This window comes from Oncorhynchus mykiss, chromosome 13 (assembly GCF_057628025.1).
Source record: "Oncorhynchus mykiss isolate SJ-2025 chromosome 13, ASM5762802v1, whole genome shotgun sequence".
Taxonomy (NCBI): domain Eukaryota; kingdom Metazoa; phylum Chordata; class Actinopteri; order Salmoniformes; family Salmonidae; genus Oncorhynchus; species Oncorhynchus mykiss.
In genome coordinates, this window is record NC_143034.1 from 82,646,371 (window position 1) to 82,670,273 (window position 23,903).

At 48.3% G+C, this 23,903-nt stretch overlaps 1 protein-coding gene across 5 annotated transcripts in view; it reads left to right on the top strand.

Moving 5' to 3' along the window:
- Positions 1–23,903, top strand: part of clec16a (C-type lectin domain containing 16A) — a 96,126-nt gene that overhangs the window by 55,323 nt on the left and 16,900 nt on the right. For 3 of the 5 annotated variants that reach the window (XM_090194491.1, XM_090194492.1, XM_090194495.1), the window contains exons 13-18: positions 381–770; positions 980–1,110; positions 12,968–13,012; positions 17,391–17,441; positions 22,097–22,225; positions 22,559–22,679. In XM_090194491.1, the coding sequence (XP_090050617.1) occupies positions 381–770; positions 980–1,110; positions 12,968–13,012; positions 17,391–17,441; positions 22,097–22,225; positions 22,559–22,679 (867 nt within the window). The remainder of the gene's footprint in view (positions 1–380; positions 771–979; positions 1,111–12,967; positions 13,013–17,390; positions 17,442–22,096; positions 22,226–22,558; positions 22,680–23,903) is intronic. The other 2 variants (XM_090194493.1, XM_090194494.1) reach the window with 1 other exon arrangement.

Sequence of the window (23,903 nt, forward strand, 5' to 3'; positions counted from 1 at the left end):
TAGGTTAGCTCATGTAGGTTAGCTCATGTAGGTTAGCTCCTGTAGGTTAGCTCCGGTAGGTTAGCTCCGGTAGGTTAGCTCCGGTAGACTAGCTCCAGGAGGCTAGCTCCTGTAGGCTAGCTCCTGTAGGCTAGCTCCGGTAGGCTAGCTCCGGTAGGTTAGCTCCTGTAGGCTAGCTCCGGTAGGTTAGCTCCGGTAGGTTAGCTCCGGTAGGTTAGCTCCTGTAGGCTAGCTCCGGTAGGTTAGCTCCTGTAGGCTAGCTCCGGTAGGTTAGCTCCGGTAGGTTAGCTCTGGTAGACTAGTGGATCATGATGTTCTGTAGAGACGTTCCGTTAACCGATAGGAGCTGTAACTCGTTCTAAATGCGTGTGTTTGTTCAGGGATCAACCGTGAGTTGTTGGAGAGGCTGCAGTTACCAGTCCCAGACCAGGAGAGGAGCTGTTACAGCCAGGTGTTGGTGGAGAGACTCATACGAGTGATGAACGTGGCTGCACAACCAGGTAACACACACACACACACACACGCACTATCACACACACACACACACACACAGTTACCAGTCCCAGACCAGGAGAGGAGCTGTTACAGCCAGGTGTTGGTGGAGAGACTCATACGAGTGATGAACGTGGCCGCACAACCAGGTAACACACACACACACACACACACACACACACACACACAGTTACCAGTCCCAGACCAGGAGAGGAGCTGTTACAGCCAGGTGTTGGTGGAGAGACTCATACGAGTGATGAACGTGGCCGCACAACCAGGTAACACACACACACTAACACACACACTATCACACACACACACACTAACACACACACTATCACACACACACACACTAACACACACACTATCACACACACATTATCACACACACACACACATTATCACACACACACACATTATCACACACACATGACCGCACGCACCCACAAACCACCTAACGTGTGTGTGTGTGTGTGTGTGTGTGTAGATGGTAAGGTACGTCTGGCTACTCTGGAGCTGAGCTGTCTGCTGTTGAAACGGTCCGTCCTCTCCTCCTCCTCCTCCTCCTCCTCTCCTGCTCACTGCATCATCAAGGATGTACACCTGGCCTGTCTAGAGGTGAGTCCCTCCCCCCTTTGGTCCTGACACCCAGGCCTCCTCTCTCTCTGTGGTCCCCAGGCCTCCTCTCTCTCTCTCTGGTCCCTAGCCCTCCTCTCTCTCTGGTCCCCAGCCCTCCTCTCTCTCTCTCTGGTCCCTAGCCCTCCTCTCTCTCTGGTCCCCAGCCCTCCTCTCTCTCTCTCTGGTACCCAGGCCTCCTCTCTCTCTCTCTGGTCCCCAGCCCTCCTCTCTCTCTCTGGTCCCCAGCCCTCCCCCCTTTGGTCCTGACACCCAGGCCTCCTCTCTCTCTCTGGTCCCCAGCCCTCCTCTCTCTCTGGTCCCCAGCCCTCCCCCCTTTGGTCCTGACACCCAGGCCTCCTCTCTCTCTCTGGTCCCCAGCCCTCCTCTCTCTCTGGTCCCCAGCCCTCCTCTCTCTCTCTGGTCCCCAGGCCTCCCCCCTTTGGTCCTGACACCCAGGCCTCCTCTCTCTCTCTGGTCCCCAGCCCTCCTCTCTCTCTCTGGTCCCCAGGCCTCCTCTCTCTCTCTGGTCCCCAGGCCTCCTCTCTCTCTCTGGTCCCCAGCCCTCCTCTCTCTCTCTGGTCCCCAGCCCTCCCCCCTTTGGTCCTGACACCCAGGCCTCCTCTCTCTCTCTGGTCCCCAGCCCTCCTCTCTCTCTGGTCCCCAGGCCTCCTCTCTCTCTCTGGTCCCCAGCCCTCCTCTCTCTCTCTGGTCCCCAGCCCTCCTCTCTCTCTGGTCCCCAGGCCTCCTCTCTCTCTCTGGTCCCCAGTCTTCCTCTCTCTCTCTGGTCCCCAGCCCTCCCCCCTTTGGTCCTGACACCCAGGCCTCCTCTCTCTCTCTGGTCCCCAGCCCTCCTCTTTCTCTGGTCCCCAGTCCTCCTCTCTCTCTCTGGTCCCCAGCCCTCCCCCCTTTGGTCCTGACACCCAGGCCTCCTCTCTCTCTCTGGTCCCCAGCCCTCCTCTTTCTCTGGTCCCCAGTCCTCCTCTCTCTCTCTGGTCCCCAGCCCTCCCCCCTTTGGTCCTGACACCCAGCCCTCCTCTCTCTCTCTGGTCCCCAGCCCTCCTCTTTCTCTGGTCCCCAGCCCTCCTCTTTCTCTGGTCCCCAGCCCTCCTCTCTCTCTCTGGTCCCCAGCCCTCCTCTCTCTCTCTCTGGTCCCCAGCCCTCCTCTTTCTCTGGTCCCCAGCCCTCCTCTCTCTCTCTGGTCCCCAGCCGTCCTCTCTCTCTCTCTGGTCCCCAGCCCTCCTCTCTCTCTCTGGTCCCCAGCCCTCCTCTCTCTCTCTCTGGTCCCCAGCCCTCCTCTCTCTCTCTCTGGTCCCCAGCCCTCCTCTTTCTCTGGTCCCCAGCCCTCCTCTCTCTCTCTGGTCCCCAGCCGTCCTCTCTCTCTCTCTGGTCCCCAGCCCTCCTCTCTCTCTCTGGTCCCCAGCCCTCCTCTCTCTCTCTGGTCCCCAGCCGTCCTCTCTCTCTCTCTGGTCCTCAGGCCTCCTCTCTCTCTCTGGTCCCCAGCCCTCCTCTTTCTCTGGTCCCCAGTCCTCCTCTCTCTCTCTGGTCCCCAGCCCTCCCCCCTTTGGTCCTGACACCCAGGCCTCCTCTCTCTCTCTGGTCCCCAGCCCTCCTCTTTCTCTGGTCCCCAGTCCTCCTCTCTCTCTCTGGTCCCCAGCCCTCCCCCCTTTGGTCCTGACACCCAGCCCTCCTCTCTCTCTCTGGTCCCCAGCCCTCCTCTTTCTCTGGTCCCCAGCCCTCCTCTTTCTCTGGTCCCCAGCCCTCCTCTCTCTCTCTGGTCCCCAGCCCTCCTCTCTCTCTCTCTGGTCCCCAGCCCTCCTCTCTCTCTCTGGTCCCCAGCCCTCCTCTCTCTCTCTGGTCCCCAGCCCTCCTCTCTCTCTCTGGTCCCCAGCCCTCCTCTCTCTCTCTGGTCCCCAGCCCTCCTCTCTCTCTCTCTGGTCCCCAGCCCTCCTCTCTCTCTCTCTGGTCCCCAGCCCTCCTCTCTCTCTCTCTGGTCCCCAGCCCTCCTCTCTCTCTCTGGTCCCCAGCCCTCCTCTCTCTCTCTCTGGTCCCCAGCCCTCCTCTCTCTCTCTGGTCCCCAGCCCTCCTCTCTCTCTCTGGTCCCCAGCCCTCCCCTCTCTCTGGTCCCCAGCCCTCCCCTCTCTCTGGTCCTCAGCCCTCCTCTCTCTCTGGTCCCCAGCCCTCCTCTCTCTCTCTCTGGTCCCCAGCCCTCCTCTCTCTCTCTCTGGTCCCCAGCCCTCCTCTCTCTCTGGTCCCCAGCCCTCCTCTCTCTCTGGTCCCCAGCCCTCCTCTCTCTCTCTCTGGTCCCCAGCCCTCCTCTCTCTCTCTCTGGTCCCCAGCCCTCCTCTCTCTCTGGTCCCCAGCCCTCCTCTCTCTCTGGTCCCCAGCCCTCCTCTCTCTCTGGTCCCCAGCCCTCCTCTCTCTCTGGTCCCCAGCCCTCCTCTCTCTCTCTCTGGTCCCCAGCCCTCCTCTCTCTCTCTGGTCCCCAGCCCTCCTCTCTCTCTGGTCCCCAGCCCTCCTCTCTCTCTGGTCCCCAGCCCTCCTCTCTCTCTGGTCCCCAGCCCTCCTCTCTCTCTGGTCCCCAGCCCTCCTCTCTCTCTGGTCCCCAGCCCTCCTCTCTCTCTCTGGCCCCCAGCCCTCCTCTCTCTCTGGTCCCCAGCCCTCCTCTCTCTCTCTCTGGTCCCCAGCCCTCCTCTCTCTCTGGTCCCCAGCCCTCCTCTCTCTCTCTCTGGTCCCCAGCCCTCCTCTCTCTCTCTCTGGTCCCCAGCCCTCCTCTCTCTCTCTGGTCCCCAGCCCTCCTCTCTCTCTGGTCCCCAGCCCTCCTCTCTCTCTCTGGTCCCCAGCCCTCCTCTCTCTCTCTGGTCCCCAGCCCTCCTCTCTCTCTCTGGTCCCCAGCCCTCCTCTCTCTCTGGTCCCCATCCCTCCTCTCTCTCTGTATAACTCACCCTTCCCTCCTCTCTCTCTCTCTGGTCCCCAGCCCTCCTCTCTCTCTCTCTGGTCCCCAGCCCTCCTCTCTCTCTCTGGTCCCCAGCCCTCCTCTCTCTCTGGTCCCCAGCCCTCCTCTCTCTCTCTGGTCCCCAGCCCTCCTCTCTCTCTCTGGTCCCCAGCCCTCCTCTCTCTCTCTCTGGTCCCCAGCCCTCCTCTCTCTCTCTCTGGTCCCCAGCCCTCCTCTCTCTCTCTCTGGTCCCCAGCCCTCCTCTCTCTCTGGTCCCCAGCCCTCCTCTCTCTCTGGTCCCCAGCCCTCCTCTCTCTCTGGTCCCCAGCCCTCCTCTCTCTCTCTCTGGTCCCCAGCCCTCCTCTCTCTCTCTCTGGTCCCCAGCCCTCCTCTCTCTCTCTCTGGTCCCCAGCCCTCCTCTCTCTCTCTGGTCCCCAGCCCTCCTCTCTCTCTCTCTGGTCCCCAGCCCTCCTCTCTCTCTCTGGTCCCCAGCCCTCCTCTCTCTCTCTGGTCCCCAGCCCTCCTCTCTCTCTGGTCCCCATCCCTCCTCTCTCTCTGTATAACTCACCCTTCCCTCCTCTCTCTCTCTCTGGTCCCCAGCCCTCCTCTCTCTCTCTGGTCCCCAGCCCTCCTCTCTCTCTGGTCCCCATCCCTCCTCTCTCTCTGTATAACTCACCCTTCCCTCCTCTCTCTCTCTCTGGTCCCCAGCCCTCCTCTCTCTCTGGTCCCCATCCCTCCTCTCTCTCTGTATAACTCACCCTTCCCTCCTCTCTCTCTCTCTGGTCCCCAGCCCTCCTCTCTCTCTGGTCCCCAGCCCTCCTCTCTCTCTCTCTGGTCCCCAGCCCTCCTCTCTCTCTCTCTGGTCCCCAGCCCTCCTCTCTCTCTCTCTGGTCCCCAGCCCTCCTCTCTCTCTCTCTGGTCCCCAGCCCTCCTCTCTCTCTCTCTGGTCCCCAGCCCTCCTCTCTCTCTGGTCCCCAGCCCTCCTCTCTCTCTCTCTGGTCCCCAGCCCTCCTCTCTCTCTCTCTGGTCCCCAGCCCTCCTCTCTCTCTCTGGTCCCCAGCCCTCCTCTCTCTCTCTCTGGTCCCCAGCCCTCCTTTCTCTCTCTCTGGTCCCCAGCCCTCCTCTCTCTCTCTCTGGTCCCCTGCCCTCCTCTCTCTCTGGTCCCCAGCCCTCCTCTCTCTCTGGTCCCCAGACCTCCTCTCTCTCTCTCTGGTCCCCAGCCCTCCTCTCTCTCTCTCTGGTCCCCAGACCTCCTCTCTCTCTCTCTGGTCCCCAGCCCTCCTCTCTCTCTCTCTGGTCCCCAGCCCTCCTCTCTCTCTCTCTGGTCCCCAGCCCTCCTCTCTCTCTCTCTGGTCCCCAGCCCTCCTCTCTCTCTCTCTGGTCCCCAGCCCTCCTCTCTCTCTCTCTGGTCCCCAGCCCTCCTCTCTCTCTCTCTGGTCCCCAGCCCTCCTCTCTCTCTCTCTGGTCCCCAGCCCTCCTCTCTCTCTCTCTGGTCCCCAGCCCTCCTCTCTCTCTCTCTGGTCCCCAGCCCTCCTCTCTCTCTCTCTGGTCCCCAGCCCTCCTCTCTCTCTGTATAACTCACCCTTCCCTCCTCCTCCTCTTCTTCTTCTTGTTAAATGAGTAATTTCATTCCAGTGTTTTCCTTTCTTGCATCACAATGGAATCTCTGGTTCTGTTCTCAAAATAAGCTGTTTGTTTTAATCGGAATTAGCAACCCTGAATGACAACATCCAAGGGCTTGCTCATCTATCACCTGAGATATAGAGTGTTCCAGAGTATCACTCAGGCTTCCTGCTTCCTGCTCTGTTCCTACTGAGATATAGAGTGTTTCAGAGCACCACTCATGCTTCCTGCTTCCTGCTCTGTTCCTACTGGGATATAGAGTGTTTCAGAGCACCACTCATGCTTCCTGCTTCCTGCTCTGTTCCTACTGAGATATAGAGTGTTTCAGAGCACCACTCATGCTTCCTGCTTCCTGCTCTGTTCCTACTGAGATATAGAGTGTTTCAGAGCACCACTCATGCTTCCTGCTCTGTTCCTACTGGGATATAGAGTGTTTCAGAGCACCACTCATGCTTCCTGCTTCCTGCTCTGTTCCTACTGAGATATAGAGTGTTTCAGAGCACCACTCATGCTTCCTGCTTCCTGCTCTGTTCCTACTGAGATATAGAGTGTTTCAGAGCACCACTCATGCTTCCTGCTTCCTGCTCTGTTCCTACTGAGATATAGAGTGTTTCAGAGCACCACTCATGCTTCCTGCTTCCTGCTCTGTTCCTACTGAGATATAGAGTGTTCCAGAGCACCACTCATGCTTCCTGCTTCCTGCTCTGTTCCTACTGGGATATAGAGTGTTTCAGAGCACCACTCATGCTTCCTGCTTCCTGCTCTGTTCCTACTGAGATATAGAGTGTTTCAGAGCACCACTCATGCTTCCTGCTTCCTGCTCTGTTCCTACTGAGATATAGAGTGTTTCAGAGCACCACTCATGCTTCCTGCTTCCTGCTCTGTTCCTACTGAGATATAGAGTGTTTCAGAGCACCACTCATGCTTCCTGCTTCCTGCTCTGTTCCTACTGAGATATAGAGTGTTTCAGAGCACCACTCATGCTTCCTGCTTCCTGCTCTGTTCCTACTGAGATATAGAGTGTTTCAGAGCACCACTCATGCTTCCTGCTTCCTGCTCTGTTCCTACTGAGATATAGAGTGTTTCAGAGCACCACTCATGCTTCCTGCTCTGTTCCTACTGGGATATAGAGTGTTTCAGAGCACCACTCATGCTTCCTGCTTCCTGCTCTGTTCCTACTGAGATATAGAGTGTTTCAGAGCACCACTCATGCTTCCTGCTTCCTGCTCTGTTCCTACTGAGATATAGAGTGTTTCAGAGCACCACTCATGCTTCCTGCTTCCTGCTCTGTTCCTACTGAGATATAGAGTGTTCCAGAGCATCACTCATGCTTCCTGCTTCCTGCTCTGTTCCTACTGAGATATAGAGTGTTTCAGAGCACCACTCATGCTTCCTGCTTCCTGCTCTGTTCCTACTGAGATATAGAGTGTTTCAGAGCACCACTCATGCTTCCTGCTTCCTGCTCTGTTCCTACTGAGATATAGAGTGTTCCAGAGCACCACTCATGCTTCCTGCTTCCTGCTCTGTTCCTACTGGGATATAGAGTGTTTCAGAGCACCACTCATGCTTCCTGCTTCCTGCTCTGTTCCTACTGAGATATAGAGTGTTTCAGAGCACCACTCATGCTTCCTGCTTCCTGCTCTGTTCCTACTGAGATATAGAGTGTTTCAGAGCACCACTCATGCTTCCTGCTTCCTGCTCTGTTCCTACTGAGATATAGAGTGTTTCAGAGCACCACTCATGCTTCCTGCTTCCTGCTCTGTTCCTACTGAGATATAGAGTGTTTCAGAGCACCACTCATGCTTCCTGCTTCCTGCTCTGTTCCTACTGAGATATAGAGTGTTTCAGAGCACCACTCATGCTTCCTGCTTCCTACTCTGTTCCTACTGAGATATAGAGTGTTCCAGAGCACCACTCATGCTTCCTGCTTCCTGCTCTGTTCCTACTGGGATATAGAGTGTTTCAGAGCACCACTCATGCTTCCTGCTTCCTGCTCTGTTCCTACTGAGATATAGAGTGTTTCAGAGCACCACTCATGCTTCCTGCTTCCTGCTCTGTTCCTACTGAGATATAGAGTGTTCCAGAGCACCACTCATGCTTCCTGCTTCCTGCTCTGTTCCTACTGGGATATAGAGTGTTTCAGAGCACCACTCATGCTTCCTGCTTCCTGCTCTGTTCCTACTGAGATATAGAGTGTTTCAGAGCACCACTCATGCTTCCTGCTTCCTGCTCTGTTCCTACTGGGATATAGAGTGTTTCAGAGCACCACTCATGCTTCCTGCTTCCTGCTCTGTTCCTACTGAGATATAGAGTGTTCCAGAGCACCACTCATGCTTCCTGCTTCCTGCTCTGTTCCTACTGGGATATAGAGTGTTTCAGAGCACCACTCATGCTTCCTGCTTCCTGCTCTGTTCCTACTGAGATATAGAGTGTTTCAGAGCACCACTCATGCTTCCTGCTTCCTGCTCTGTTCCTACTGAGATATAGAGTGTTTCAGAGCACCACTCATGCTTCCTGCTTCCTGCTCTGTTCCTACTGGGATATAGAGTGTTTCAGAGCACCACTCATGCTTCCTGCTTCCTGCTCTGTTCCTACTGAGATATAGAGTGTTTCAGAGCACCACTCATGCTTCCTGCTTCCTGCTCTGTTCCTACTGAGATATAGAGTGTTTCAGAGCACCACTCATGCTTCCTGCTCTGTTCCTACTGGGATATAGAGTGTTTCAGAGCACCACTCATGCTTCCTGCTTCCTGCTCTGTTCCTACTGAGATATAGAGTGTTTCAGAGCACCACTCATGCTTCCTGCTTCCTGCTCTGTTCCTACTGAGATATAGAGTGTTTCAGAGCACCACTCATGCTTCCTGCTTCCTGCTCTGTTCCTACTGAGATATAGAGTGTTTCAGAGCACCACTCATGCTTCCTGCTTCCTGCTCTGTTCCTACTGAGATATAGAGTGTTCCAGAGCACCACTCATGCTTCCTGCTTCCTGCTCTGTTCCTACTGGGATATAGAGTGTTTCAGAGCACCACTCATGCTTCCTGCTTCCTGCTCTGTTCCTACTGAGATATAGAGTGTTTCAGAGCACCACTCATGCTTCCTGCTTCCTGCTCTGTTCCTACTGAGATATAGAGTGTTTCAGAGCACCACTCATGCTTCCTGCTTCCTGCTCTGTTCCTACTGAGATATAGAGTGTTTCAGAGCACCACTCATGCTTCCTGCTTCCTGCTCTGTTCCTACTGAGATATAGAGTGTTTCAGAGCACCACTCATGCTTCCTGCTCTGTTCCTACTGGGATATAGAGTGTTTCAGAGCACCACTCATGCTTCCTGCTTCCTGCTCTGTTCCTACTGAGATATAGAGTGTTTCAGAGCACCACTCATGCTTCCTGCTTCCTACTCTGTTCCTACTGAGATATAGAGTGTTCCAGAGCACCACTCATGCTTCCTGCTTCCTGCTCTGTTCCTACTGGGATATAGAGTGTTTCAGAGCACCACTCATGCTTCCTGCTTCCTGCTCTGTTCCTACTGAGATATAGAGTGTTTCAGAGCACCACTCATGCTTCCTGCTTCCTGCTCTGTTCCTACTGAGATATAGAGTGTTCCAGAGCACCACTCATGCTTCCTGCTTCCTGCTCTGTTCCTACTGGGATATAGAGTGTTTCAGAGCACCACTCATGCTTCCTGCTTCCTGCTCTGTTCCTACTGAGATATAGAGTGTTTCAGAGCACCACTCATGCTTCCTGCTTCCTGCTCTGTTCCTACTGAGATATAGAGTGTTTCAGAGCACCACTCATGCTTCCTGCTTCCTGCTCTGTTCCTACTGGGATATAGAGTGTTTCAGAGCACCACTCATGCTTCCTGCTTCCTGCTCTGTTCCTACTGAGATATAGAGTGTTTCAGAGCACCACTCATGCTTCCTGCTTCCTGCTCTGTTCCTACTGAGATATAGAGTGTTTCAGAGCACCACTCATGCTTCCTGCTTCCTGCTCTGTTCCTACTGAGATATAGAGTGTTTCAGATTATCACTCATGCTTCCTGCTTCCTGCTCTGTTCCTACTGAGATATAGAGTGTTCCAGAGCATCACTCATGCTTCCTGCTCTGTTCCTACTGAGATATAGAGTGTTTCAGAGCACCACTCATGCTTCCTGCTTCCTGCTCTGTTCCTACTGAGATATAGAGTGTTCCAGAGCATCACTCATGCTTCCTGCTTCCTGCTCTGTTCCTACTGAGATATAGAGTGTTCCAGAGCACCACTCATGCTTCCTGCTTCCTGCTCTGTTCCTACTGAGATATAGAGTGTTTCAGAGCACCACTCATGCTTCCTGCTTCCTGCTCTGTTCCTACTGAGATATAGAGTGTTCCAGAGCATCACTCATGCTTCCTGCTTCCTGCTCTGTTCCTACTGAGATATAGAGTGTTTCAGAGCATCACTCATGCTTCCTGCTTCCTGCTCTGTTCCTACTGAGATATAGAGTGTTTCAGAGCATCACTCATGCTTCCTGCTTCCTGCTCTGTTCCTACTGAGATATAGAGTGTTCCAGAGCATCACTCATGCTTCCTGCTTCCTGCTCTGTTCCTACTGAGATATAGGTAACTGGGAAAATAATGGAAACATCTGAGTAAATGGTGGCTACAAAGTTCATTGAAAGCAGGTGAGGTTGTAATTAAGCAATTAACATCCCATCATGCTTAGGGTCATGTCTAAAAAAATTACTGGGCAGGACATTATTTTGGCTACCATGGCTGTGCCCCCGTAGGATGACAATGCCCCCCCCCCCCCCCCCATCCACAGGGACCGACTGGTCACTGAATGGTTTGATGAGCATGAAATCGATGTAAGCCGTATGTCATGGCCATCTCAGTCACCAGATCTCAACCCAATTGAACACTTCTAGGAGATTGCTTGAGAGATGCCTGAGACAGTGTTTTCCACCTCCATCAACAAAACGCCAAATGATGGAATTCCCTTGTGGAATAATGATGTCACATCCCTCCAATAGACTTCCAGACACTTGTAGAATCTATGTCAAGGTGTATTGAAGCTGTTCTGGTTGGTGGAGGCCCAACGCCTTATTAAGACACCATGTTGGTGTTTCCTTTATTCTGCCAGTTACCTGGTGAACCAACGCCTTATTAAGACACTATTTGGTGTTTCCTTTATTCTGGCAGTTACCTGGTGACCCAACGCCTTATTAAGACACTATGTTAGTGTTTCCTTTATTCTGGCAGTTACCAGGAGGCCCAATGCCTTATTAAGACACTATGTTGGTGTTTCCATTATTCTGGCAGTTACCTGGTGGTTGGTGGCCCAACGCCTTATTAAGACACTATGTTGGTGTTTCCTTTATTCTGGCAGTTACCTGGTGACCCAACGCCTTATTAAGACACTATGTTACCAGGAGGCCCAATGCCTTATTAAGACACTATGTTGGTGTTTCCATTATTCTGGTAGTTACCACCTGGTGGTTGGTGGCCCAACGCCTTATTAAGACACTATGTTAGTGTTTCCTTTATTCTGGTAGTTACATGGTGGCCCAACCCCTTATTAAGACACTATGTTAGTGTTTCCTTTATTCTGGCAGTTACCTGGTGACCCAACGCCTTATTAAGACACTATGTTAGTGTTTCCTTTATTCTGGCAGTTACCAGGAGGCCCAATGCCTTATTAAGACACTATGTTGGTGTTTCCTTTATTCTGCCAGTTACCTGGTGGTTGGTGACCCAACGCCTTATTAAGACACTATGTTAGTGTTTCCTTTATTCTGGTAGTTACATGGTGGCCCAACGCCTTGACACTATGTTAGTGTTTCCTTTATTCTGGCAGTTACCAGGAGGCCCAATGCCTTATTAAGACACTATGTTAGTGTTTCCTTTATTCTGGCAGTTACCTGTATGTTAGCTCTTTGGTCTGTGTTGTTGAGGAGTGTGTTCAGTAGGTGTGATGTGTATTCTGTGTTGTTGTTGAGGAGTGTGTTCAGTAGGTGTGATGTGTGTTCTGTGTGGTGTTGAGGAGTGTGTTCAGTAGGTGTGATGTGTGTTCTGTGTGTTGTTGAGGAGTGTGTTCAGTAGGTGTGATGTGTGTTGTTGAGGAGTGTGTTCAGTAGGTGTGATGTGTGTTCTGTGTGTTGAGGAGTGTGTTCAGTAGGTGTGATGTGTGTGATGTGTTGTTGTTGAGGAGTGTGTTCAGTAGGTGTGATGTGTGTTGTTGAGGAGTGTGTTCAGTAGGTGTGATGTGTGTTGTTGAGGAGTGTGTTCAGTAGGTGTGATGTGTGTTCTGTGTGTTGTTGAGGAGTGTGTTCAGGAGGTGTGATGTGTGGTGTTGAGGAGTGTGTTCAGTAGGTGTGATGTGTTGTTGAGGAGTGTGTTCAGGAGGTGTGATGTGTGTTCTGTGTGTTGTTGAGGAGTGTGTTCAGGAGGTGTGATGTGTTGTTGAGGAGTGTGTTCAGGAGGTGTGATGTGTGTTCTGTGTTGTTGTTGAGGAGTGTGTTCAGTAGGTGTGATGTGTTGTTGAGGAGTGTGTTCAGGAGGTGTGATGTGTGTTCTGTGTTGTTGTTGAGGAGTGTGTTCAGGAGGTGTGATGTGTGTTGTTGAGGAGTGTGTTCAGTAGGTGTGATGTGTGTTCTGTGTTGTTGAGGAGTGTGTTCAGGAGGTGTGATGTGTGTTCTGTGTGTTGTTGAGGAGTGTGTTGTGTGTTGTTGAGGAGTGTGTTCAGGAGGTGTGATGTGTGTTCTGTTTTGTTGTTGAGGAGTGTGTTCAGGAGGTGTGATGTGTGTTCTGTGTGTTGTTGAGGAGTGTGTTCAGGAGGTGTGATGTGTGTTCTGTGTTGTTGTTGAGGAGTGTGTTCAGGAGGTGTGATGTGTGTTGTTGAGGAGTGTGTTCAGGAGGTGTGATGTGTGTTGTTGAGGAGTGTGTTCAGGAGGTGTGATGTGTTGTTGTTGAGGAGTGTGTTCAGTAGGTGTGATGTGTGTTCTGTGTGTTGTTGAGGAGTGTGTTCAGGAGGTGTGATGTGTGTTCTGTGTTGTTGTTGAGGAGTGTGTTCAGGAGGTGTTCTGTGTGTTGTTGAGGAGTGTGTTCAGGAGGTGTGATGTGTGTTCTGTGTTGTTGTTGAGGAGTGTGTTCAGTAGGTGTGATGTGTGTTGTTGAGGAGTGTGTTCAGGAGGTGTGATGTGTGTTGTTGAGGAGTGTGTTCAGTAGGTGTGATGTGTGTTCTGTGTGTTGTTGAGGAGTGTGTTCAGGAGGTGTGATGTGTTGTTGTTGAGGAGTGTGTTCAGGAGGTGTGATGTGTTGTTCTGTGTGTTTCAGGGAGCCAGAGAAGAGAGTCTGCATCTCCTACGGCGTTTCTATAAGGCAAGTTTTTCCCTCTCATATTGAAGCATAAACGTTGTTTTCCCTTGTGAAGACAGTCTGGAGACGTGTTGTTGTCCCTTGTGAAGACAGTCTGGAGACTTGTTGTTGTCCCTTGTGAAGACAGTCTGGAGTCTTGTGAGGACATTGTGGTCCTGATAATGTTGGAAAACACATGAACATGGTACTGCTCTTCTACAAAACAAGTGTTCCTCTCACACACTTTTTTAAGGGGGATTAGATCAGATTTAATATTGCAGATAGATGGGGTGGCAGGTAGCCGATTATTTAAAGAGGAGTCTAGTCACCATGTTTCAGATGATTTAAAGAGGAGGTCTAGTCACCATGTTTCAGATGATTTAAAGAGGAGGTCTAGTCACCATGTTTCAGAGGATTTAAAGAGGAGGTCTAGTCACCATGTTTCAGATGATTTAAAGAGGAGTCTAGTCACCATGTTTCAGATGATTTAAAGAGGAGTCTAGTCACCATGTTTCAGATGATTTAAAGAGGAGTCTAGTCACCATGTTTCAGATGATTTAAAGAGGAGTCTAGTCACCATGTTTCAGATGATTTAAAGAGGAGGTCTAGTCACCATGTTTCAGATGATTTAAAGAGGAGGTCTAGTCACCATGTTTCAGATGATGTAAAGAGGAGTCTAGTTTCACCATGTTTCAGATTATTTAAAGAGGAGGTCTAGTCACCATGTTTCAGATGATGTAAAGAGGAGTCTAGTTTCACCACGTTTCAGATTATTTAAAGAGGAGGTCTAGTCACCATGTTTCAGATGATGTAAAGAGGAGTCTAGTTTCACCATGTTTCAGATTATTTAAAGAGGAGGTCTAGTCACCATGTTTCAGATGATTTAAAGAGGAGTCTAGTCACCATGTTTCAGATGATTTAAAGAGGAGTCTAGTCACCATGTTTCAGATGATTTAAAGAGGAGTCTAGTCACCATGTTTCAGATGATTTAAAGAGGAGGTCTAGTCACCATGTTTCAGATGATTTAAAGAGGAGTCTAGTCACCATGTTTCAGATGATTTAAAGAGGAGTCTAGTCACCATGTTTCAGATGATTTAAAGAGGAGGTCTAGTCACCATGTTTCAGATGATTTAAAGAGGAGTCTAGTCACCATGTTTCAGATGATTTAAAGAGGAGGTCTAGTCACCATGTTTCAGATGATTTAAAGAGGAGGTCTAGTCACCATGTTTCAGATGATTTAAAGAGGAGTCTAGTCACCATGTTTCAGATGATTTAAAGAGGAGGTCTAGTCACCATGTTTCAGATGATTTAAAGAGGAGTCTAGTCACCATGTTTCAGATGATTTAAAGAGGAGTCTAGTCACCATGTTTCAGATGATTTAAAGAGGAGGTCTAGTCACCATGTTTCAGATGATTTAAAGAGGAGTCTAGTCACCATGTTTCAGATGATTTAAAGAGGAGTCTAGTCACCATGTTTCAGATGATTTAAAGAGGAGTCTAGTCACCATGTTTCAGATGATTTAAAGAGGAGTCACCATGTTTCAGATGATGTAAAGAGGAGTCTAGTCACCATGTTTCAGATGATTTAAAGAGGAGGTCTAGTCACCATGTTTCAGATGATTTAAAGAGGAGGTCTAGTCACCATGTTTCAGATGATTTAAAGAGGAGTCTAGTCACCATGTTTCAGATGATTTAAAGAGGAGTCTAGTCACCATGTTTCAGATGATTTAAAGAGGAGGTCTAGTCACCATGTTTCAGATGATTTAAAGAGGAGTCTAGTCACCATGTTTCAGATGATTTAAAGAGGAGGTCTAGTCACCATGTTTCAGATGATTTAAAGAGGAGTCTAGTCACCATGTTTCAGATGATTTAAAGAGGAGTCTAGTCACCATGTTTCAGATGATTTAAAAAGGAGTCTAGTCACCATGTTTCAGATGATTTAAAGAGGAGTCTAGTCACCATGTTTCAGATGATTTAAAGAGGAGTCTAGTCACCATGTTTCAGATGATTTAAAGAGGAGTCTAGTCACCATGTTTCAGATGATTTAAAGAGGAGTCTAGTCACCATGTTTCAGATGATTTAAAGAGGAGGTCTAGTCACCATGTTTCAGATTAATTAAAGAGGAGTCTAGTCACCATGTTTCAGATGATTTAAAGAGGAGGTATAGTCACCATGTTTCAGATGATTTAAAGAGGGCTCTAGTCACCATGTTTCAGATGATTTAAAGAGGAGTCTAGTCACCATGTTTCAGATGATTTAAAGAGGAGGTCTAGTCACCATGTTTCAGATTATTTAAAGAGGGGTCTAGTCACCATGTTTCAGATGATTTAAAGAGGAGTCTAGTCACCATGTTTCAGATGATTTAAAGAGGGGTCTAGTCACCATGTTTCAGATTATTTAAAGAGGAGTCTAGTCACCATGTTTCAGATGATTTAAAAAGGAGTCTAGTCACCATGTTTCAGATGATTTAAAGAGGAGTCTAGTCACCATGTTTCAGATGATTTGAAGAGGTCTAGTCACCATATTTCAGATGATTTAAAGAGGGGTCTAGTCACCATGTTTCAGATGATTTAAAGAGGAGTCTAGTCACCATGTTTCAGATGATTTAAAGAGGAGTCTAGTCACCATGTTTCAGATTATTTAAAGAGGAGTCTAGTCACCATGTTTCAGATGATTTAAAAAGGAGTCTAGTCACCATGTTTCAGATGATTTAAAGAGGAGGTCTAGTCACCATGTTTCAGATGATTTAAATTGGAGGTCTAGTCACCATGTTTCAGATGATTTAAAGAGGGGTCTAGTCACCATGTTTCAGATGATTTAAAGAGGAGTCTAGTCACCATGTTTCAGATGATTTAAAGAGGAGTCTAGTCACCATGTTTCAGATGATTTAAAGAGGAGTCTAGTCACCATGTTTCAGATGATTTAAAGAGGAGGTCTAGTCACCATGTTTCAGATTATTTAAAGAGGAGTCTAGTCACCATGTTTCAGATGATTTAAAGAGGAGTCTAGTCACCATGTTTCAGATTATTTTGAAGAGGAGTCTAGTCACCATGTTTCAGATGATGTAAAGAGGAGGTCTAGTCACCATGTTTCAGATGATTTAAAGAGGAGTCTAGTCACCATGTTTCAGATGATTTAAAGAGGAGTCTAGTCACCATGTTTCAGATGATTTAAAGAGGAGGTCTAGTCACCATGTTTCAGATGATTTAAAGAGGAGTCTAGTCACCATGTTTCAGATGATTTAAAGAGGAGGTCTAGTCACCATGTTTCAGATGATTTAAAGAGGAGGTCTAGTCACCATGTTTCAGATGATTTAAAGAGGAGTCTAGTCACCATGTTTCAGATGATTTAAAGAGGAGGTCTAGTCACCATGTTTCAGATGATTTAAAGAGGAGTCTAGTCACCATGTTTCAGATGATTTAAAGAGGAGTCTAGTCACCATGTTTCAGATGATTTAAAGAGGAGGTCTAGTCACCATGTTTCAGATGATTTAAAGAGGAGTCTAGTCACCATGTTTCAGATGATTTAAAGAGGAGTCTAGTCACCATGTTTCAGATGATTTAAAGAGGAGTCTAGTCACCATGTTTCAGATGATTTAAAGAGGAGTCACCATGTTTCAGATGATGTAAAGAGGAGTCTAGTCACCATGTTTCAGATGATTTAAAGAGGAGGTCTAGTCACCATGTTTCAGATGATTTAAAGAGGAGTCTAGTCACCATGTTTCAGATGATTTAAAGAGGAGGTCTAGTCACCATGTTTCAGATGATTTAAAGAGGAGGTCTAGTCACCATGTTTCAGATGATTTAAAGAGGAGTCTAGTCACCATGTTTCAGATGATTTAAAGAGGAGGTCTAGTCACCATGTTTCAGATGATTTAAAGAGGAGTCTAGTCACCATGTTTCAGATGATTTAAAGAGGAGTCTAGTCACCATGTTTCAGATGATTTAAAGAGGAGGTCTAGTCACCATGTTTCAGATGATTTAAAGAGGAGTCTAGTCACCATGTTTCAGATGATTTAAAGAGGAGTCTAGTCACCATGTTTCAGATGATTTAAAGAGGAGTCTAGTCACCATGTTTCAGATGATTTAAAGAGGAGTCACCATGTTTCAGATGATGTAAAGAGGAGTCTAGTCACCATGTTTCAGATGATTTAAAGAGGAGGTCTAGTCACCATGTTTCAGATGATTTAAAGAGGAGGTCTAGTCACCATGTTTCAGATGATTTAAAGAGGAGTCTAGTCACCATGTTTCAGATGATTTAAAAAGGGGTCTAGTCACCATGTTTCAGATTATTTTGAAGATGCACTAGTGACATTATTTTTTTTATGTCCCTCTCTCTCTGTCTCTCTCTCTCTCACTCTCTCTCGCTCTCTCTGTCTCTCTGTCTCTCTCTCTCTCTCTCAGGGGGAGGAGATCTTCCTGGACATGTTTGAAGATGAGTACAGGAGCATGACGGTTAGTCCACCTGTCTCAGACACACAACCACACACACACACGTGATATATGTGTTGTTATGACGCATGTGTGTGAGAGTGTGAACGCACGTGTGCCTGTGCTGCCTGTATGTGCGTGTATCCGTGCGTACGTGTGTGTGTGTTTTCTTGTATGGCGAATAAGCCAGATGTTGTTGTGGGGGTTGATGATTCTGGAAGTGGGTTGTTCATTCTACTGCTACATGAAGCTTCTTCAATAACAGCCCCTTGGTAATGAAGGACTGCCTTGTATTTAAGTGGTAGTTGGTGGTATTCATATTTGACCGTCTCGGTAACAGCCCCTCGGTCTCGGTAACAGCCCCTCGGTCTCGGTAACAGCCCCTCGGTCTCGGTAACAGCCCCTCGGAAAATGACAAACAGAAATATATAATTTATGTAAGTTTTCACACCCCTGAGTCGCGCCTTTGTCAGTGATTACAGCTGTGAGTGTTTCTGGGTAATTCTCTAAGAGCTGTGAGTGTTTCTGGGTAAGTCTCTAAGAGCTGTGAGTGTTTCTGGGTAATTCTCTAAGAGCTGTGAGTGTTTCTGGGTAATTCTCTTAAGAGCTGTGAGTGTTTCTGGGTAATTCTCTAAGAGCTGTGAGTGTTTCTGGGTAAGTCTCTTAAGAATGATTTATTATTATCTAAATGATTCAAGCTCTGTCATTGGTTGTTGATCCGTTGCCGTAGACAACCATTTCCAGGTCTCGCCGTACATTTACAAGTAGATTTAAGTCAGAACTTTAACTCAGCCAATCAGGAGCATTCGCTGTCGTCTTGGTAATCAGCCCCAGTGTGAGTTTGGCCTTGGTGTTTTAGGTTATTGTCCAGCTGAAAGGTGAATTCATCTCCCAGGTTATCCTCGCTGTCGTCTTGGTAATCATCCCCAGTGTGAGTTTGGCCTTGGTGTTTTAGGGTTATTGTCCAGCTGAAAGGTGAATTCATCTCCCAGGTTATCCTCGCTGTCGTCTTGGTAATCAGCCCCAGTGTGAGTTTGGCCTTGGTGTTTTAGGGTTATTGTCCAGCTGAAAGGTGAATTCATTTCCCAGGTTATCCTCGCTGTCGTCTTGGTAATCAGCCCCAGTGTGAGTTTGGCCTTGGTGTTTTAGGGTTATTGTCCTGCTGAAAGGTGAATTCATCTCCCAGGTTATCCTCGCTGTCGTCTTGGTAATCAGCCCCAGTGTGAGTTTGGCCTTGGTGTTTTAGGGTTATTGTCCAGCTGAAAGGTGAATTCATCTCCCAGGTTATCCTCGCTGTCGTCTTGGTAATCAGCCCCAGTGTGAGTTTGGCCTTGGTGTTTTAGGGTTATTGTCCAGCTGAAAGGTGAATTCATCTCCCAGGTTATCCTCACTGTCGTCTTGGTAATCAGCCCCAGTGTGAGTTTGGCCTTGGTGTTTTAGGGTTATTGTCCAGCTGAAAGGTGAATTCATCTCCCAGGTTATCCTCGCTGTCGTCTTGGTAATCAGCCCCAGTGTGAGTTTGGCCTTGGTGTTTTAGGGTTATTGTCCAGCTGAAAGGTGAATTCATTTCCCAGGTTATCCTCGCTGTCGTCTTGGTAATCAGCCCCAGTGTGAGTTTGGCCTTGGTGTTTTAGGGTTATTGTCCTGCTGAAAGGTGAATTCATCTCCCAGGTTATCCTCGCTGTCGTCTTGGTAATCAGCCCCAGTGTGAGTTTGGCCTTGGTGTTTTAGGGTTATTGTCCAGCTGAAAGGTGAATTCATCTCCCAGGTTATCCTCGCTGTCGTCTTGGTAATCAGCCCCAGTGTGAGTTTGGCCTTGGTGTTTTAGGGTTATTGTCCAGCTGAAAGGTGAATTCATCTCCCAGGTTATCCTCACTGTCGTCTTGGTAATCAGCCCCAGTGTGAGTTTGGCCTTGGTGTTTTAGGGTTATTGTCCAGCTGAAAGGTGAATTCATCTCCCAGGTTATCCTCGCTGTCGTCTTGGTAATCAGCCCCAGTGTGAGTTTGGCCTTGGTGTTTTAGGGTTATTGTCCAGCTGAAAGGTGAATTCATCTCCCAGGTTATCCTCGCTGTCGTCTTGGTAATCAGCCCCAGTGTGAGTTTGGCCTTGGTGTTTTAGGTTATTGTCCAGCTGAAAGGTGAATTCATTTCCCAGGTTATCCTCGCTGTCGTCTTGGTAATCAGCCCCAGTGTGAGTTTGGCCTTGGTGTTTTAGGGTTATTGTCCAGCTGAAAGGTGAATTCATCTCCCAGGTTATCCTCGCTGTCGTCTTGGTAATCAGCCCCAGTGTGAGTTTGGCCTTGGTGTTTTAGGTTATTGTCCAGCTGAAAGGTGAATTCATCTCCCAGGTTATCCTCACTGTCGTCTTGGTAATCAGCCCCAGTGTGAGTTTGGCCTTGGTGTTTTAGGTTATTGTCCTGCTGAAAGGTGAATTCATTTCCCAGGTTATCCTCGCTGTCGTCTTGGTAATCAGCCCCAGTGTGAGTTTGGCCTTGGTGTTTTAGGTTATTGTCCTGCTGAAAGGTGAATTCATTTCCCAGGTTATCCTCGCTGTTGTCTTGGTAATCAGCCCCAGTGTGAGTTTGGCCTTGGTGTTTTAGGGTTATTGTCCTGCTGAAAGGTGAATTCATCTCCCAGGTTATCCTCGCTGTCGTCTTGGTAATCAGCCCCAGTGTGAGTTTGGCCTTGGTGTTTTAGGTTATTGTCCAGCTGAAAGGTGAATTCATTTCCCAGTGTCTGTTGAATAACAGACTAAACCAAACTAAGCAAGTTATTATGTGGCCTGTTAAAACTGCTTTGGACAACAGCCGGTGAAATTGCAGAGCGCCAAATTCAAAATTGAAAAACACTTATAATAAACATTCCTAAAACATACAAGTGTTATTTAATTTGACCTTTATTTAACTAGGCAAGTCAGTTAAGAACAAATTCTTATTTTCAATGACGGCCTACCCTGACGGTTTAGGAACAGTGGGTTAACTGCCTGTTCAGGGGCAGAACGACAGATTTGTACCTTGTCAGCTCGGGGATTTGACAAATCATTACAAACAGTAACCAGCCAAGTAGAAGAGCCACACAAGTCAGAAATAGCGATTAGAATTTATAACTTACCTTTGATGATCTTCATATGGTTGCACCCACAAGACTCCATGTTACACAATACATGTTTGTTTTGTTCGATAAAGTCCCTCTTTATATCCAAAAACCTCCGTTTTTTTCATGGTGTGTTTTGTTCAGTAATCCATTGGCGCAAAGCGCGATCACAGCAGGCTGACGAAAAATCACATAAGTACCATAAAAGTTCATAGAAACATGTCAAACGATGTTTTTAATCAATCCTCAGATTGTTTTTTGTCATAAATGATCGATCATATTTCAACCGGACAAAAGCTTCGTCAATAGAAAAGGAGAAACAAGAAAGGCGAGGTCCCGATCACGCGCAGGACTCATGTCTGGAAATCTCCACTGTCCTCTCATTGAAATCGCTGTATCTCCCTCAGTTTTCAGAGTAGAAGCCTGAAACAACGCCTAATGACTGGCCACATGTAGAAGAAGCCACAGAGCTCGTGAACTGGGTCCTAAGTCTTTGTATGGTGGATAGGCTTTCAATGGAAAAACAGGCATCAAAATAATAGTACTTCCTGGATGGATTTCCCTCAGGTTTTTGCCTGCCATATCAGTTCTGTTATACTCACAGACATTATTTTAACAGTTTTGGAAACTTTAGAGTGTTTTCTATCCAAATCTACCAACTATATGCATATCCTAGCTTCTAGGCCTGAGTAGCAGGCAGGTTACTTTGGGCACCTCAGTCATCCAAACTTCCGAATACTGCCCCCTATCCCAATAAAGTTAAGGCAAAGGTTTACTCAGAGTAACCCCCTGAACATGGAGTACCTGATAATGTATTTAATGTCTCTCCAGAGTAAGCCCCTGATAATGTATTTAATGTGTCTCCAGAGTAAGCCCCTGATAATGTATTAATGTGTCTCCAGAGTAAGCCCCTGATAATGTATTTAATGTGTCTCCAGAGTAAGCCCCTGATAATGTATTTAATGTGTCTCCAGAGTAAGCCCCCGATAATGTATTTAATGTGTCTCCAGAGTAAGCCCCTGATAATGTATTTAATGTGTCTCCAGAGTAAGCCCCTGATAATGTATTTAATGTCTCTCCAGAGTAAGCCCCTGATAATGTATTTAATGTGTCTCCAGAGTAAGCCCCTGATAATGTATTTAATGTCTCTCCAGAGTAAGCCCCTGATAATGTATTTAATGTGTCTCCAGAGTAAGCCCCTGATAATGTATTTAATGTCTCTCCAGAGTAAGCCCCTGATAATGTATTTAATGTCTCTCCAGAGTAAGCCCCTGATAATGTATTTAATGTCTCTCCAGAGTAAGCCTCTGATAATGTATTTAATGTGTCTCCAGAGTAAGCCCCTGATAATGTATTTAATGTCTCTCCAGAGTAAGCCCCTGATAATGTATTTAATGTCTCTCCAGAGTAAGCCCCTGATAATGTATTTAATGTGTCTCCAGACTAAGCCCCTGATAATGTATTTAATGTCTCTCCAGAGTAAGCCCCTGATAATGTATTTAATGTGTATCCAGAGTAAGCCCCTGATAATGTATTTAATGTGTCTCCAGAGTAAGCCCCTGATAATGTATTTAATGTGTCTCCAGAGTAAGCCCCTGAACGTGGAGTACCTCATGATGGACGCGTCTGTTCTACTTCCTCCTACTGGTACTCCTCTGACTGGAATAGACTTCGTTAAGAGACTGCCCTGTGGAGGAGTAGAGAAGACCAGACGGGTAACACACACACACACACACACACACACACACACACACACACACACACACACTGAGACACACACACACACACACTGAGACACACCTACTGACCTGGGGAGGGATGTTCTGTACCTACTGACCTGGGGAGGGATGTTCTGTACCTACTGACCTGGGGAGGGATGTTCTGTACCTACTGCCCTGGGGAGGGATGTTCTGTACCACCTACTGACCTGGGGAGGGATGTTCTGTACCTACTGCCCTGGGGAGAGATGTTCTGTACCAAGTGAGACACACTGAACCAGCCACTCTGTGTGTCGTATGTTGGTGACCGATGTGTTTCTCCCTCTACAGGCCATCCGTGTGTTCTTCATGCTGAGATCATTATCTCTTCAGCTGCAGGGAGAACCAGAGACGCAGCTTCCTCTCACTCGCTCTGAAGACCTCATCAAGACCGACGATGTCCTGGACCTAAGTAAGACTGTGTGTGTGTGTGTGTGTGTGTTAAGCTCTGACTGACCATGCTCTTGACCTCCATCAAGACTGACTGTGTTCAAGACCTCATCAAGACTGACCGTGTTCTAGACCTCATCAAGACTGACCGGGTTCTATACTTAATCAAGACTGACCATGTTCTAGACCTCATCAAGACTGACCATGTTCTAGACCTCATCAAGACTGACCATGTTCTAGACCTCATCAAGACTGACCATGTTCAAGACCTCATCAAGACTGACCATGTTCTAGACCTCATCAAGACTGACCATGTTCAAGACCGACCGTGTTCTACACCTCATTGAGACCGACCGTGTTCTACACCTCATTGAGACTGACCATGTTCTAGACCTCATCAAGACTGACCATGTTCTAGACCTCATCAAGACTGACCATGTTCAAGACCGACCGTGTTCTACACCTCATTGAGACTGACCGTGTTCTACACCTCATTGAGACCGACCGTGTTCTACACCTCATTGAGACTGACCATGTTCTAGACCTCATCAAGACTGACCATGTTCTAGACCTCATCAAGACTGACCATGTTCAAGACCGACCGTGTTCTACACCTCATTGAGACTGACCGTGTTCTACACCTCATTGAGACTGACCGGGTTCTAGACCTCATCAAGACTGACCATGTTCTAGACCTCATCAAGACTGACCATGTTCTAGACCTCATCAAGACTGACCATGTTCTAGACCTCATCAAGACTGACCATGTTCAAGACCGACCGTGTTCTACACCTCATTGAGACCGACCGTGTTCTACACCTCATTGAGACTGACCGGGTTCTAGACCTCATCAAGACTGACCATGTTCTAGACCTCATCAAGACTGACCATGTTCTAGACCTCATCAAGACTGACCATGTTCTAGACCTCATCGAGACTGACATGTTCTAGATCTCAGTAAGTCTGTGTGAGTTTGTTACAGTAATATTCTTGGAACAGACAGAAGGGGTTCAGGCCCACAGTGGAAACCTCTGACTCAACTCTGATACACTTTTAGAGCAGAGGTGTGTGTGTGTGTGTGTGTGTGTGTGTGTGTGTGTGTGTGTGTGTGTGTGTGTGTGTGTGTGTGTGTGTGTGTGTGTGTGTGTGTGTGTGTGTGTGTGTGTGAAATGAGATGAAACACTGATCACTTCCCTTCTGATACAGAGAGAGACCTGGTGGGGGAGGGATGGTTGATTAAGTCTCT